The 15275-nt window shown below is 53.5% G+C and overlaps 2 protein-coding genes across 10 annotated transcripts in view; both read left to right on the top strand.

The window, feature by feature from the left end:
• The first annotated feature begins 935 nt into the window (after positions 1–935).
• On the top strand, positions 936–13134 carry Thbs3 (thrombospondin 3). 9 transcript variants are annotated; one of them, XM_013353740.2, is made up of 23 exons: positions 936–1032; positions 2195–2401; positions 3425–3681; positions 3770–3872; positions 4463–4489; positions 4639–4721; positions 4804–4855; positions 4950–5098; positions 5614–5754; positions 5906–5983; positions 6318–6470; positions 6688–6798; positions 6897–7004; positions 8177–8336; positions 8567–8685; positions 8809–8861; positions 9138–9331; positions 9437–9615; positions 9738–9786; positions 9992–10188; positions 10424–10596; positions 11457–11596; positions 11677–11815. In XM_013353740.2, exons 1-23 carry the CDS (start codon positions 954–956, stop codon positions 11733–11735), a joined length of 2871 nt encoding a protein of 956 aa, XP_013209194.2. In that variant the 5' UTR covers positions 936–953; the 3' UTR covers positions 11736–11815. The 9 variants fall into 9 exon arrangements, with proteins under 9 accessions (XP_013209194.2, XP_026645083.1, XP_026645084.1 ...); XM_026789282.1 differs by having other exon boundaries at positions 11457–13134; XM_026789283.1 differs by having other exon boundaries at positions 4639–4848.
• Positions 12114–15275, top strand: part of Muc1 (mucin 1, cell surface associated) — a 6125-nt gene continuing 2963 nt past the window's right edge. The window contains exon 1 of the mRNA XM_026789224.1: positions 12114–12420. Coding sequence (XP_026645025.1) covers positions 12114–12420 — 307 coding nt within the window. The remainder of the gene's footprint in view (positions 12421–15275) is intronic.

Raw genomic sequence — 15275 nt, forward strand, 5'->3', positions numbered from 1 at the left:
AGCCCCAATTACCTTGGGCAGGCCAAACCTCAGGAAGATTTCTTCTTTATTTTCTTTACCACCAGTTGAGCCATTTCTCGTTTGGTTGGAAAAACTTCTGTCCATCCGGAGAAGATGTCTATAAAAACTAGGAGATATTTATGACTATATTTTCCCTGTTTTATCGCAGTGAAGTCCACTTCCCAATGTGTACCAGGTCGGTCTCCCCTTATTCTAATGCCCTCCGGGGCATTATGATGCCCTGCATTTACCTTGGCACAGGGGACGCAAGTCAACATTACCTGCTGTATGAGGGAGTTAAGGCCTGGAATATAAAAAATCTGACTTTTTCATTAGAGATTTAATCTTTGTTTTTCTTCCCCTTAATGAGTTCATTGATGCATTTGGGTGACCAGCTCAGAGGCATCCTTCTTGGGTAACATGATTTTGTCCTGATACTTTCAAGTTTTTTGTTGTTCATCAAAGTCTGCATTAAGTTTCTGGATAGTCTCTAGATCCTGGGAGGAGTATTGGAAATAATTCTCTGACTCTGGGGAATCTGATATCTCCACCAGAGACAATGAATCATGATCACCTTTTGGGGCAGAAAGAGGGCCTTCAATAGTGCCAAGATTTCAGTCTTGTTTTCCATCTCCTTTCCCGCAGATGTTAACAATCCCCACCTCTTATAGATCTCCCCTTGGATGTGGGCCATTGCAAAAGCATATTGGCTATCCATGTAGATGTTTACGTTTTGTCTTTCTGATAGCTCTAGTGCCTTGATCAGGGTTATTAATTCTGCATTTGGGCTGAGGTCCCTGGCAGCAATGCCGCTGCCCATACGATGTCTTGCCCATCTACCATACCACAGCTCGCTCCTCAGTCCCTCCGCCCCCCTCCTGCTCCCGCTCTCCGCCTAGTCCATTTCCCTCCCAGTCGCCTGCCTGCCAGGGGTAGTGAACCGGCTAAGCGGCATGGAGAAGCCAGAACTTTGGGGGGCCCTGGCTCTTCTCCTCGTCTGCTTTTACTCATGTAGCAGTCAGGACCTTCAGGGTAAGCCTGCGCCCATCCTCTTTGACACCTCTTTGTCTCCTTTCTTTTGCCCCCAGCCAAATAGCAGACCACATGTGGGTTTGAGGAGAGAGGGAGGAGTCCTGAAATTGGGTTGGAGAGAAAAGTTACACTCGGAAGAGTAAAGAGTTGGCGATAATGTGGGAGGAGTGGGCACCAGAGGGTGGGTGAGTGCAAACTGGCCCAGGGTCGGGCGTTCAGACCAGGATGGACTCAGGATCTGAATGCCAGCACTGCATGGTTTGTCAGCGCATCAGCAGGACAGTCCGGGAAAGCAGCTTGATGATGGTTGGTTGCACTATGTGGGACCCTGGGCTTGGTCCCCCCTTTATCCTGATAGGGTGGGGGTGGGGATTGAGCGGCTAGAGCTCTCCCGGAGGTCTGGTGCTGGGATGGCTAATGGGTGGTGTAGGAGAGGTAGTTGAAGCAGATGACACAAGCAAAGATTCTTTCCTGGCTAGAGGGGAAACCACAGATTGGCCAGGACACAGGAGGCAGAGGCAGAGGCAGAGGCAGAGGCACTGGGTCCTACATTCCCCGGGGAGGGTGTGTGTGTGGGGGGAGGCTAAACAGGGTTGGAAGGGTCAGAGCCCTTTGTGGACAACTGTCCTTATCTAGACACACGTGATGAGCCGCTAGGATGGGAGGAATGGCACCAGGATTTGAAGTGAGCTAAACCCAGTAGCCAAGAGAAGCTACCTCTGGTTTCTGAGCTGTGGACACCAGGTGCCACACCAGTCTGATCAGCAATGTCTCGCTTGCGCCACCTGCTGGGACATACGAAGTTTGTGGAGTGGCTTCGATATTTCTAAGTGGACTCTAAACCTATAGGTTCCCAAGGCTTTGGAAGCCGCAGAAGGCGCTGGGAGGGAAGAATTGCCTGTTCCCTATTTAAAAAGGGTTGAAGTTTTTGTTTATATAGATGGGGACTTGTAGCCTGGTCTATGTAGCTGAGTCTGGCTGCTAGTTTGAGGCAGTCCTCTCAGCTTGAGGCAATCCTGAGATTGACAGGCATGTACACCACTCCTAGTAAGTTTTAAGGTGATTTATGCTGTCGGGATGCCTCACCTCTGGGGGCTCAGGAGAGAGGGCAGGCCTCAACGCTACCTCCTTTCTCTGACTCTGATCATCCCTGCCTGGCCAGTAATCGACCTGCTTACTCTGGGCGAATCCCGGCAGACGGTAGCTGTAGCAGAGAAGATCCGGACGGCTTTACTCACTGCCGGGGACATCTACCTCTTGTCCACATTCCGCCTCCCCCCAAAGCAAGGTGGCGTCCTCTTTGGGCTCTACTCTCGGCAAGACAACACCCGGTGGCTCGAGGCCTCTGTTGTGGGCAAGATCAACAAAGGTGACTGACTGGTGGGCACCTCCTTTTCTGACCCAGTGACCCCTTGAGCAGTCTCCTTATCCCCACACCCAGGTGCCTCTTTATTCTCCTTGACTTCTATTAAGGGATACCTGATATGGCAGTACCCAAACAGTTGGGTACGGTCTGGTATTTATAGGGATGGGTGGCAGGTTGTACATGGGGATGCTCAGAGGGCGGGGAGGAAATATCTGTCCCAGGAGTAGTAGAACCATGTAGAGTTTGGCTAAAGTTCAGTGGGTACAGATGTAGCTGTTGCCTTGGCAGGGGACAGTTCTTTGAGGCATTGAGAACTAGTAAGGTCCTCATCTAAGGTCCATTTGAAAAACATTTATTGTGCATCTGTTACATACAAGGTGTTGAGAGATACGCATAACAATTAGGAATTGTCGCCGGGCGGTGGTGGCGCACGCCTTTAATCCCAGCACTTGGGAGGCAGAGGCAGGCGGATCTCTGTGAGTTCGAGACCAGCCTGGACTACAAGAGCTAGTTCCAGGACAGGCTCTAAAACCACAGAGAAACCCTGTCTCGAAAAACCAAAAAAAAAAAAAAAAAAAAAAAAAAAAAAAACAGGAATTGTCTTAAGAGATGTGGTATCAGCCAGGCATTGGTGGTGCATGTCTTTAATTCCAGCACTCAGGATGCAGAGGCAGGCAGTTGAACTCAGGGAGTTCAAGGCCAGCCTGGTCTACAAAGTTCCAAGACGGTCAGAACTACACAGAAAAACCCTGTCTCGAGGGGGGAAAAGTGTGTGTGTGGTATCTAGCTGAGCAGTGGTGGCGCACACCTTTAGTACCAGCATTCAGGAGGCAGAGGCAGGCGGATCTCTGAGTCCAAGGCCAGCCTGGTGTACAGAGTGAGATCCAAGGTTACACAAAGAAACAACCCCCCACAAAAACCAGAGACAGATGGCCAGCGGGCGGGGAAGATGGCGTCTAGAAATGATCTAAGTCAATCAGGATGGGACGGGGGCTAGTGCCCACACTAACATCCACTCCTGGGCAGTCCTGGTGCGGTATCAGCGGGAAGACGGCAAAGTCCACGCAGTGAACCTACAGCAAGCAGGCCTGGCTGATGGGCGGACACACACAGCTCTCCTGCGGCTCCGAGGACCTTCTCGACCCAGCCCCGGCCTGCAGCTCTATGTGGACTGTAAACTGGGCGACCAACATGCTGGCCTTCCAGCCCTGGCCCCAATTCCTCCAGCAGAGGTCAGTGGCCTGGAGATAAGAACTGGACAGAAGGCTTACCTGAGGATGCAGGTGAGGGGGAGTAGCCTCTGGTCTGGGGACATGGTCTGTAGCACCAGGAGCCGAGCTGCTAGGCCCTCCCTCTGCTTGCTGACCCTAGGGCTTTGTGGAGTCGATGAAGATTATTATAGGTGGCTCCATGGCGCGGGTAGGAGCCCTGAGTGAGTGCCCATTCCAAGGAGATGACTCCATTCACAGTGCAGGTAACAGACGACTCCCATCCTCTCCACCTCCTCCTGCTCAGTACCCGTCCCTTTAGCATGCCCATTTCCAAGGCTCTTGACAGCATAGCTCCAAATCTTTCATCCCTGACTTCATGAAATCATCTAGCAGAACTCTGAGGAACTCTAGGGGGTGAGGAGGTGCTAGTCTCAAGGTCTCTGTAGTCCCTCTTGGCAGCTGTCACCTCCCAGCGGGCAGCACCTCCAGCCGAGGCCTCTCACTCTGGTCTCTAACAAGGGTGCTCAGAGGCCCTTACCTAAGCAAACACCCACTTCCCCCAGAGACATCAAAGGGTTCTTCAAGTGGCAGCTTGGGAAAGGGCTTGAAATGGAATGTACTAGGGCCCTGGTCTCTCACCTAGAGTCCTCCTGGTACTACCATGCCTGGGATCCAAGATTTGGGTTTTGACTTCTTTGAGGCAGTGCCTAGAGGGCCTTTAGGGCTGTGCTAGCTGAGCAGCGGCTGAGGGTACTGCCTGTCTGCTGTACAGGAGGCTGGTACTGTAGCACCCCTGCCCTGTCCCTGCCCCCTCCTCCCAGCAGCCCCCCTGACTGCTATACTTCTCCTCTAGTGACCAGTGCGCTGCAGTCCATTTTAGGTGAGTCAACCACGAGGAGGTGACTGAGGCGAGGGCGGTTCTGTCACGGGTGGGGTTGAAAGGTGTGGTATGGACTTGGGGACAAGAGCTGGTGTACAGTCCAAAGAGGGCCCCACTGCTGAGTCTCTCCATCCTCTGGACCTTGGCAGGGGAACAGACCAAGGCCTTGGTCACCCAACTCACCCTCTTCAACCAGATACTGGTGGAGCTTCGGGATGACATCCGAGACCAGGTTTGGGTGGGCCAGCCAAGGAGGCTTCTGACGCTGGGGTGGGGTGGCGGGTGCGGAGGGCTGACTGCTCCTCCTTCGGCAGGTGAAGGAGATGTCTCTCATCCGGAACACCATCATGGAGTGTCAGGTGTGCGGTGAGTGGGCGAGGAGAGGAGGGCTCCAGACGGCACAGCTGTGCTTCCTACTCTGTGACCCTAGAGGGTGGCTCTGACTGTGTCCACCTCCCAGGTTTCCACGAGCAGCGTTCCCACTGCAGCCCCAACCCCTGCTTCAGAGGCGTGGACTGTATGGAAGTGTATGAGTACCCAGGCTACCGCTGTGGGCCCTGCCCGCCTGGCCTGCAGGGCAATGGCACCCACTGTGACGACATCAATGAGGTGAGGAATGAAGGCGCCCTCAAGGGTACAAAAAGTTGGGTGAAGCTGGGCAGTGGTGGTGCGCGCCTTTAGTCTCAGCACTCAGGAGGCAGAGGCGGATATCTCCGTGAGTTCAAGGCCAGCCTGGTCTACAGAGCGAGTTCCAGGGCAGGCTCCAAAGCTACACAGGGAAACCCTGTCTCAAAATAAATAAATAAATAAATAAATAAATAAATAAATTAAAAAAAATTAAAAAGCTGGATAGGGTGTCATGCACTTGTAATTCCAGCACTGACAAAACAAAGACAGGCTGTCTCCTGAGTTCTCTGGCCAGTCAGTATGACGGAAAGTTACACAGTGGAGAGCTGGTAAAGAGGAGGAGGAGTTTGAGATGGCCAGCCAGGGGAAAAGGAGCACCAGGAGGTTGGGCTGAGAGCTGCAAAGGGACGGAGGAGCAGTGCTTCTAGGACCACATACAGTTGCCTCACCTTGCCAGGCAAATGGCTGACTTCTCTGCCTTCTCATTTGGTTCCCAGTGTGCACACTCCGACCCCTGTTTCCCGGGCTCCAGCTGCATCAACACCATGCCTGGCTTCCACTGTGAGGCCTGCCCTCCGGGCTACAAGGGCACCCAAGTGTCTGGTGTGGGCATCGACTATGCTCGGGCCAGTAAACAGGTCAGATTGTGTAGTCTGTGTGGCTTTCTAGAAAATGAGATGAGGCTGTCCCACTTAGCTCTGTGGGTCTAAACTGCACGTTTAGACCCGCAAAGCCCCATCATTATTGACTTCTGGATCTGTGATACCTGCCTCAATTCTGCCCTTTTAGGTCTGCAATGACATTGATGAATGTAATGATGGGGACAACGGAGGCTGTGACCCAAATTCCATCTGCACCAACACGGTGGTGAGCTGAATGCCCTGCCCTGCTCAGGACTGGTGAAGGGGGACTGTGTAACCCCCTCTTCACACTTCCCGTTTCTTCCTCTCCACTTGGGTACTACTCGAGTGCTCCCATGAGCCTGGCTGAGATGCCCAGGCTCTGCCTGTTACTAGGTGTGACATTTGGCAAGTTAGCTAATCTTTTTGAACCTCAGCTTTCTCATTTGAGAAATGGGGCTATTGTCTACCTTAAAAGAGAACCTAAGGGAGACAGATGTGCCTGGTGTGGTTCTAGGTGTCTATCGTATACTCTACAGGGCTCCTGGTGAGTTCAGCTCCCTTCCTAACTCTACTCTTAGGGGTCTTTCAAATGTGGTCCTTGCCGTCTGGGGTTCCTGGGAAACCAGAGCCAGGGCTGCCTCCCAGCAAGGACCTGCCACAGCCCAGCCCACAGCCCCTGCCATGTCCATGCTCACTGTCTCTTTGAACGCAATGGTGCGGTGTCTTGCCAGGTAATCTGGACCTCAGACAGGAGACAAAAAGGGAGGGAAAAATGTGTAAGGCCAGTGAAAATATCTAGGGACTGACCCGAGGGCCTTCCTGGGAAAAAGAGGGAAGCCTGTCCCTGGGAACTTACTAATGGGGAGAGCAGAGCGCAGAGCAGAACTGTAGGTCAGGGTACAGGGATGCCAAGCTAAACTGCTAAGCCTACTGTATGTTTTACCCTAGTGTAATGTGGGCTGGGCAGGGAATGGAAACGTGTGTGGGCCTGACACAGACATCGATGGCTATCCGGACCAGGCGCTTCCCTGCATGGATAACAACAAGCACTGCAAGCAGGTGCAAGCAGGCCACGGGCTAGCTGCGGGGGGGAGGGCGGTGGCACAGGCTGGCTCACACCGGGACTCACCCATCCTCTTCCTCCCTCTGAACCTCAGGACAACTGCCTTTTGACACCCAACTCTGGGCAAGAAGACGCTGATAATGATGGTGTCGGGGACCAGTGTGATGATGATGCTGATGGTGATGGCATCAAGAATGTTGAGGTACAGCCGGGTGGTGGCACACACCTTTAATCCAGCACTCAGGGAGGAAGAGGCAGGAGGATCTCTGTGAGTTCGAGGCCAGTCTGGTCTACAGAGTGAGTTCCAGGCCATCCAGGGCTACACAGAGAAATCCTGTCTCAACAAAACAAAATAAACACACACAAAAAAAATGTCAGCTGGGCCATAGTGGCATACACCTTTAGATATGGAAGCTGGAGAGATAGCTCAGTGGTTAAGAGCAGAGAACCCAGGATTAGTTCCAGCACCCACATGGTAGCTGACAACCATCTGTAACTCCAGTTCCACTTATGGCCTCCATAGGCACTGCACAAACACAATGCAATAGACATGTATTCAGGCCAAACACTCATACACAGAAAACAAAAATGAATATTAAAAAAGAAGAACTTCGGAGTCAACTTGCAATGGTGGTGTGTGCCTGTAATCAGCACTTAGGAGATGGAGGCAGGAGGATCATTGCAAGGTGGAAGTTAGCCTGGGCTACAAAACGAGACCCTGTCTCTAAAAACCAAACAAGCCAGTGACCTGAATTTAATCTCTGGTAGGAAGAGAGAATCTACAGCTACAAGTTACCCTCTGCCTTCCATATAGGCAGAGTGGCCCTTGTGTACCCACACACACGTACTAACTGAATAAGTACATAGAAGAAAAAGAAGAAAGGGGTGAAGTGAGACCAAAACAAGAACCGGGGCAGGAATAGTGGTGCACACCTCTAATCCCAGAACTCAAGAGATGGAGGCAGGTGGCCATCCTGGTCTACATAGTGAGTTCCAGGCCAGCAAGGGCCACATAGTGAGACCTTGTCTCAAAACAAGCAAACGACAGAACAACCACTAAGAACCAAAAACAACAAAACCACCAAACAAAGGATGCTCTCTGTGCCCCTCAGCGCCTGTGCTCTTCCATAGTGTAGTCTCTCTTGCTGAATCCCACTATCCTGCCTCTTCTTGGCCCTGGGCGATTAATTCCCCAGGATAGTCCCTATGACATGGTGTGGTGTGTAGACAAGATAGACTATATGGAGGTCGGGCGGGTGGGACAGCATGAAGCAGTCTTACATTACAGGGACATTACATTACCATGATCATTGACAAGGACAGGGAGAAAGTAAGTATGGGGGCTTCTGACCCTTCTCCTACCCCCTTGCCCAGGACAATTGCCGACTGTTCCCCAACAAGGACCAGCAGAATTCAGACACAGATTCATTTGGGGATGCCTGCGACAACTGTCCCAATGTTCCCAACAACGACCAGAAGGACACAGATGGCAATGGAGAAGGAGACGCCTGCGACAACGATGTGGATGGGGATGGTGCAGGCCTGGGGCCCAGGGAATGGCTGGGAGAACTATAGGGATGAGGCAAGGAGGGGGAAGTCAGTGCAGCTGGGGAAGCAGGCTTAGAGACACCGGCTAGGAACATGAAGTGGCTACAAGTGGTTAATGTGATGTGAGCCCCATAGAGTGCAACCAGATTCCCGGCAGAGCTAAGGACTTCCGCCAGCAGAGGAGTGCACAACAGCCTTGTCTCTCACATCTATTAGGCATCCCCAATGGACTGGACAACTGCCCTAAAGTACCCAACCCACTGCAGACAGACCGGGATGAAGACGGCGTAGGAGACGCTTGTGACAGCTGCCCTGAAATGAGCAATCCCACCCAGGTACAGGGGAAGGGGAAGGGGGAGGGAGGGCGGGGGATTGGTGGGTGAGGCCTGGACCTTTTAGAGGCGAGATCACCCTCTCCAGAGTTATGAGGAGATGGTGAGATCAGACCCCTCTCTCAGACAGATGCAGACAGCGACCTGGTGGGGGATGTCTGTGATACCAATGAAGACAGGTAGGGTCTGGGCCAACAGATCCAAGGTCTCCCAGGGAATATGTTTCTCTACTACATTCTCAGTTGCCTCATGATGTAGCCTTAATTCATTAGCCCACTCAGCAGGGAGTCCTGCTCACAGTCCGCCCTATATTCCTACTGCTGGATTCTCATCTCATCTGGAAGATGGCAAAGGGACCAGGTTGGAGGGCAGGCAGGCCCCAGAAAGGCCCCAGAAGATAAGGAAAAGATGGGACCTACATTTCAGCTGGTATTTGTTCCTTTTCTTCTGAGCAGCGATGGAGACGGGCATCAGGACACCAAGGACAACTGTCCCCAGCTGCCAAACAGCTCTCAGCTGGACTCGGACAATGACGGTCTTGGGGATGAGTGTGATGGGGATGATGACAATGATGGTGTCCCAGACTATGTGCCTCCTGGGCCTGACAACTGCCGTCTGGTACCCAATCCTAACCAGAAAGACTCCGACGGTAAGGCTGGGTTCCCAGAGATGGTTGGCGACGTTGATACAGGCAGACCTGAAGGGAGTGAGGGGTGACAGCTGGCGGGGCCTGAGCACTGGCCTCTCTGCCCAGGCAATGGTGTTGGTGACGTGTGTGAGGATGACTTTGACAACGATGCAGTGGTTGACCCCCTGGATGTGTGTCCGGAAAGTGCAGAGGTTACCCTCACAGATTTTCGGGCCTATCAGACTGTGGTTCTGGATCCCGAGGGTGATGCTCAGATTGACCCAAACTGGGTGGTGCTCAATCAGGTATGCAGGGCAGTGGGCTGGGCAGGTGCTGGCAGACCAGACCTCCTGTTGGTACCTGGGTGGCATCTGTGTACCTGGAGCAGGGCTTTTTAAAAATTTCTTTCTTTCCTTAACAACCCCAGGGCATGGAAATTGTTCAGACTATGAATAGTGACCCAGGTCTTGCAGTTGGTATGTAAGGGACATCCAGCTCAGTAATTCCCAAAGGGAAGGCCGCTAGAGAGGGTAGAGAAAGAACCAGATGGGGAGGATGGGTGGGGGCTTACCGCAAGACTCTGGCCCTACGTACAACAGCATCTCTGCCCCCAGTACTCACCCCACCATGGGATACCAAGTAGCTTTAGTGCTCCTAACACTTATCCCACTCCCACCCCAGGATACACAGCTTTTAACGGTGTGGACTTTGAAGGCACTTTCCACGTGAACACGGTCACTGACGATGACTATGCAGGCTTCCTCTTCAGTTACCAGGACAGTGGCCGCTTCTACGTGGTCATGTGGAAACAGACAGAACAGACTTACTGGCAGGCCACGCCTTTCCGAGCCGTGGCCCAGCCAGGGCTGCAGCTCAAGGTATTCCAGCTGCCCAATTTCCCCAACCCACTGACTTGGCAAACGCTGTTCCTGCCCAACCTCAAGGGCTGCACTGTCTGATTAGGACCCTTCTTACCCAGATGTCTGGGCTGGGCACCAGCTGTGTGGGGCTCCAGAGAATCCGCTTAGTTCTTGACTCCCTTTCTCACTAGCTACCATCTTTTGTCTCCTTTCACCCTGGTCCTGCGGTTGACACCCTGCCAATAACTCCCAGGCAGTGACATCAGTATCGGGCCCAGGTGAGCACCTCCGAAATGCTCTGTGGCACACTGGCCACACCCCTGATCAGGTACGACTGCTGTGGACTGACCCCCGAAATGTGGGTTGGCGTGACAAGACATCCTATAGATGGCAGCTGCTGCACCGGCCTCAAGTTGGCTACATTCGGTAAGGAGAGGGTCTGAGCCCTAGAGAAGGGGGTAGGGGCAAGACTCAATCTCCTATGCCCTCTGCCTAGCAGGGACTCAGCACTGTGACTTCTCTCCGCTCAGTCTTGGTGCCATGGGTAGAGTCCGCAGACAGTCTCTTCCATTTCTCATTTCAGCACAGAGGAGGTGGTGTTAGGCACCCCATTCCTCTGCACCAAATTTCCCCTTGAAATCCAGGGTGTTGAGATAGACGCCTTCCAGTTCTCTGGAGTGTCTAGGCCCCAGGCAGTCTGTAGAAGAGCCCAGCACTTCCAGCCCCTTAAGTGTCCAGAACTTGCTCCAGCAGCATCTGACTTTGGAAAGGGACCATGGCTTCTGTTAGAGCAGCCGAAGGCCCGTCGCTTATAGGCCTCTCAGTTTGGCTTCTTATTTGAGACATTGGTTTCTCCCTCCTATACATGTCCCTGGTTGGTGAGAATGGCTTGAGAAGGGAAGGGAAAGGGATCTGCTTAAAAGCTGGACTTCCTGTAGCCAAGAGCCTAGAATCCTGGGGGCTGAGTTAGTTTCTCTTTAAGGTATCTAGAGCGGTGGGGCGCCAGGGCAGAGGATAAAGGGGGGGGATGTGGACTAGAGCCTGGGAAGCGGGTGACTTCACCCCCAGCCCTTTGTGCTCATTGTCATAGCAACCCAATCCTTGCTAGGAATGTGCTGGTGCTTTGAGATGCAAAAGTGGTTGGACAAAGAGCTAGGGGCCCAAGGCCTGAGAAAAAGCCCCCTCCCTCCCCTTTCCAGCCTTCCTTCAGGACTAGAGTGCACCAGGTTGGGGGGGCACAGAGCCCACTGGCACCTCAGCACCAATGATCCCTCTATCTCGGACAGGGTGAAGCTCTATGAGGGTCCCCAGCTAGTGGCGGATTCTGGGGTGATTATTGACACGTCCATGAGAGGGGGGCGTCTTGGTGTATTCTGCTTCTCCCAAGAAAACATCATTTGGTCCAATCTCCAGTATCGCTGCAATGGTGAGGCTCTAGACGGAGGTCAGCTTGACCGTGCCCTGGGAAGCTCTCATCCTCTGACGCAACTTGTTTCCCCTCTTCAGACACAGTGCCTGAGGATTTTGAGCCATTCCGGAGGCAGCTGCTCCAGGGAAGGGTGTGAGGAGGTGCTACCGGATTCAGAATTCCGATTGGAGACCTTTGACCTTGGGCTCTGTTTCGGAGACCCTGGGTCTAACCTACAGCCCCTCAACCTAACGTGGTTCTCTGGCACCCATCAGGGAGCTCAGCCCCAGAGGAGTAGTGACCCCATTGTGCAGGGGCTGGGGGGATTTCAAGGGGGTATTGCTCAGGCACTGACCCCAGGAAAGACATCAGCACATTGCCATAAAAGTTACAGTTATTTTCTAAGTCAGTGCAATTACTTATTTTAGGCCTTTTCTAGGACACAAAGGAACCTGAGGGGTAAGAAAGGCTGCTAACTGCAGGTAGAGGTAGGGAAAGTTTGACCGAGTTGGAGTGTGGATGGGAAAAACACCAAATGAAGGACGAGGCTGGAGGACGGCTGAAGCCCTTCCAGCCCCACTTACTCACCGCGGCAGCAGCGACACCTCAGTCAAAGTTCCGCCGGGATCGAAAGCCCAGGGCCGGGGCTGCCCCGCTCTGGGTGAGGGGGGCCGAGGGGGCCGGAGGCCGGGACGAGTGCAATATTGGCGGGGGAAAGAACAACACTGCACCACGTCCCGTCCCTCCCGCCCGCCCGGGGTCCCGGAATCCCGCTCCTTACCACGTGGACCTTTGGAACCCAGGGACTGGGGGCGCTCTGGGGTGTTGGGGTCACCTTAGAGGTACACCAGAGCCTGGGCGCCCGGAAGGGTAAAGGGGAGGGCGAAAGGAAAAGGGTGAGGAGAGAAGGGTTCCCCTGGTGCTCGGGAAGGCCACTTTCCGACGCTGAAGCAGTGCGCGCGCTTGCTCTTTAAATACTGAGACGGAGAGGCGCGGAGCTATTGCCATGGTGACAGGTATCCCAGCAACCGAATTGAATGGCTGTTGCCTGGCAATTCTAGGAGTTGGGGTTTGGGGCCGCCCACCCAAATACTTGTGGGCGCGCTGACGTAGGGCATCCCCACGCTGCCTGGAGCCGGCCTCACAAAATCGCTCAGAGGCACGACAAACGGCAGGAGCGTGGATCCCATGCCTCCGTTCATGCACCTCCGAAATGCTTTCTAAAGTATTAGCTTCCGTTTTATATTCGTTGGGACTAAGAATTGTTTGCCTACTACAGTTGTAACTGCTCCTGTTGGTTTACACTGCAACCTACACCTGCGGGATCTGACCTGGTACCCTCAGTCCGCATGCTGCTGTGAACCGAAAGCCCTCCCCGTCCCCAACTATTTCTGACCTTCAGAATACCTCTCCTCCTTAAATACACACACGAGTTTGCCCTGCACCATGTGCCTGTCCGTCCCAAATACCCTTCCTCTCCCAAATACAACTCTGAGCTCCCAAATTCTATGGTTGCGCCGGGCGGTGGTGGCTCACTCCTTTAATCCCAGCACTCGGGAGGCAGAGGCAGGTGGATCTCTGTGAGTTCGAGACCAGCCTGGTCTACAAGAGCTAGTTCCAGGACAGGCTCCAAAACCACAGAGAAACCCTGTCTCGAAAAACCAAAAAAAAAACCATGGTTGCCCCATCTACTCTCTGCCTAGATGTCCGCAAACAACCTGTCCCCCTCCCACATTCTGACGTCATCACACAACTTGATGCCCCTTTCACATACATTGGGACCCCGTTCACTTAGCATCATTTCACCCAGACACCAACCCCAGAAGTCTGAGTATCCCAAGTACTGATCCTTGCTCCTCCACCGCACTGTGCATTCCTTCCGATCTGTCCTAGGCATTGATCCTTTTCGTTAAGGCCCATCAACGTCCCTAAAATCTGTCTCTACTTGGGCTGTGCTGTCTACGTCTCGCCTTCTCACTTGGCCGGTGCGGGCCGGTCGCGCGATCCTCCCCGCTGACCACTAGAGGGCAGGCGTTCCCGACCAGAAGGACAGGCCAGCCTGTCACTCAAGGTGGAGTGTTGGCCAGGAAGGACCTCAGGCTTCAGTAGAGCCCCAGTTTTGTCCTTTTTAAGTGGAAATTTACTCCCACCGCCTTTCTCAGAAGCGAGCCAAAGAGGGACCCAGGCTACTGGAAAGTCTGGCAGGGGCGGAGACTGTGGTTTTCAGAGTACAGGGAGTGGCTAGAAGGGTGGGGCTATTCCGGGAAGTGGGTGGGGGGAGCGACCTGTCCACTATTATCCAGCCCCCTTGTGTCCTCTCAACCTATGGAAAGCGGGTTTCAAGGACCCGCAGAGGGAACAGGAAAAGGGATCGGGGGACCTAGGGATGGGTTTCTCTGGGCTCGAAGCCCGGGGCCTGTCTGTGCTGCCTTTCCTCAGCTTGGCTGTTGTTCTGAGGCTTAAACCAGAGCCAGGAGGTCCCAGGTTTCCTCCACATACACACCTGGGGAAGTCAAGAACTGGTTTGTAAAAGGGGGAGGCCAATTGGAGAATAAACAGGTTGTCATAAGGCTGAGTGATTGGAGCCCAAGTACCCTACACAGGAATAGTGGGGAGGAGGAGGAGGAAAAGATAGGGGAGGGGGCGGAGTTTTGTTACCTGTCACCTGCTCTAGCTGTGCCTAGGGCGGGAGGGGTGCTGGTATAAAGCGGCAGGCACCAGAGCTGCTCCATCGCACACACGCAGCACCTGCCTTGAGTCTGTTTCTGCCCCCTTCCTGCCTGCTCACCACCACCATGACCCCAGGCGTCCGGGCTCTTTTCTTCCTGACGTTACTTATAGCGCTTGTAACAGGTGAGAGGCACACGGTGGGGGTGGGGAGGGACTGGGCTGTTCAGGTGCCACTCGTCACCTTTCTGTGGCCTTTGCATTATGAAAGTCATGCATGGCAGACAGAGATGGCACAGTATTGCTGGAGTGAAAGAAAAAGGCTAAGACCCCAGGAGAGTGGGCACCATAGTAGGCAATGCTCTGATGTTTGTGGGGAGTGGAGAGGGCCGGCTGTGTAAGGAGAGGTAACTCGGGAGTGGAAGAGTGGGCCAGGCTGGGCCCAGTGGCTAGGTCAAGGCCAGGCTGGGCCGCAGTATGAATCCTTGTCTCAAAAGTAGTAGTGGAGCTGGGCAATTGTGGTGCACGCCTTTAATCCCAGCACTCGGGAGGCAGAGGCAGGCAGATCTCTGTGAGTTCGAGACCAGCCTGGTCTACAGACCAGGACAGGCTCCAAAACCACAGAGAAACCCTGTCTCAAAAAACCAAAAAAAAAAAAAAAAAAGTAGTAGTGGAGGGATGAATGAGGCAGAAGCAGGGGTGAGTCTCTTAGAGAGGGAGAGAGTAGTGAGGGAGGTTGTCAGCCTTACAGTTTCTGGCTCCAGCCAGAAATCATGCAGATTACCTGAAACAACCTAGTGTCCACCTCTGTTGAGAGGTGTGTGCACGTAAAAATGATCTACTCCCCACCTTCCACTCTGGTTCAGGCCTTTTTGCCCTTCCAGATCAAAACAGTGTCACCTCATCTGAGGATAACAACAGTTCCTCAACCTTGACTACCACCCCAGGTCACGGTGGTGTCTCTGCCCCGGCCACCAGCTCCACAGTGGACTCGGTCACCACCCCAGGTCACGGTGGCGTCTCTGCCCCG

The sequence above is a fragment of the Microtus ochrogaster genome, unplaced genomic scaffold (assembly GCF_000317375.1).
Source record: "Microtus ochrogaster isolate Prairie Vole_2 unplaced genomic scaffold, MicOch1.0 UNK16, whole genome shotgun sequence".
In the NCBI taxonomy this organism is placed as follows: domain Eukaryota; kingdom Metazoa; phylum Chordata; class Mammalia; order Rodentia; family Cricetidae; genus Microtus; species Microtus ochrogaster.

Excerpts from the sequence above, each read along its gene's own strand:
- Thbs3 (XM_026789281.1), top strand. The coding sequence starts at position 954 with ATGGAGAAGCCAGAACTTTGGGGGGCCCTGGCTCTTCTCCTCGTCTGC. Across the intron at positions 1,033-2,194 it reads TAGCAGTCAGGACCTTCAGG|TAATCGACCTGCTTACTCTG; the intron begins GTAAGCCTGCGC and ends CTGCCTGGCCAG. Across the intron at positions 9,616-9,737 it reads ACTGGGTGGTGCTCAATCAG|GGCATGGAAATTGTTCAGAC; the intron begins GTATGCAGGGCA and ends TAACAACCCCAG.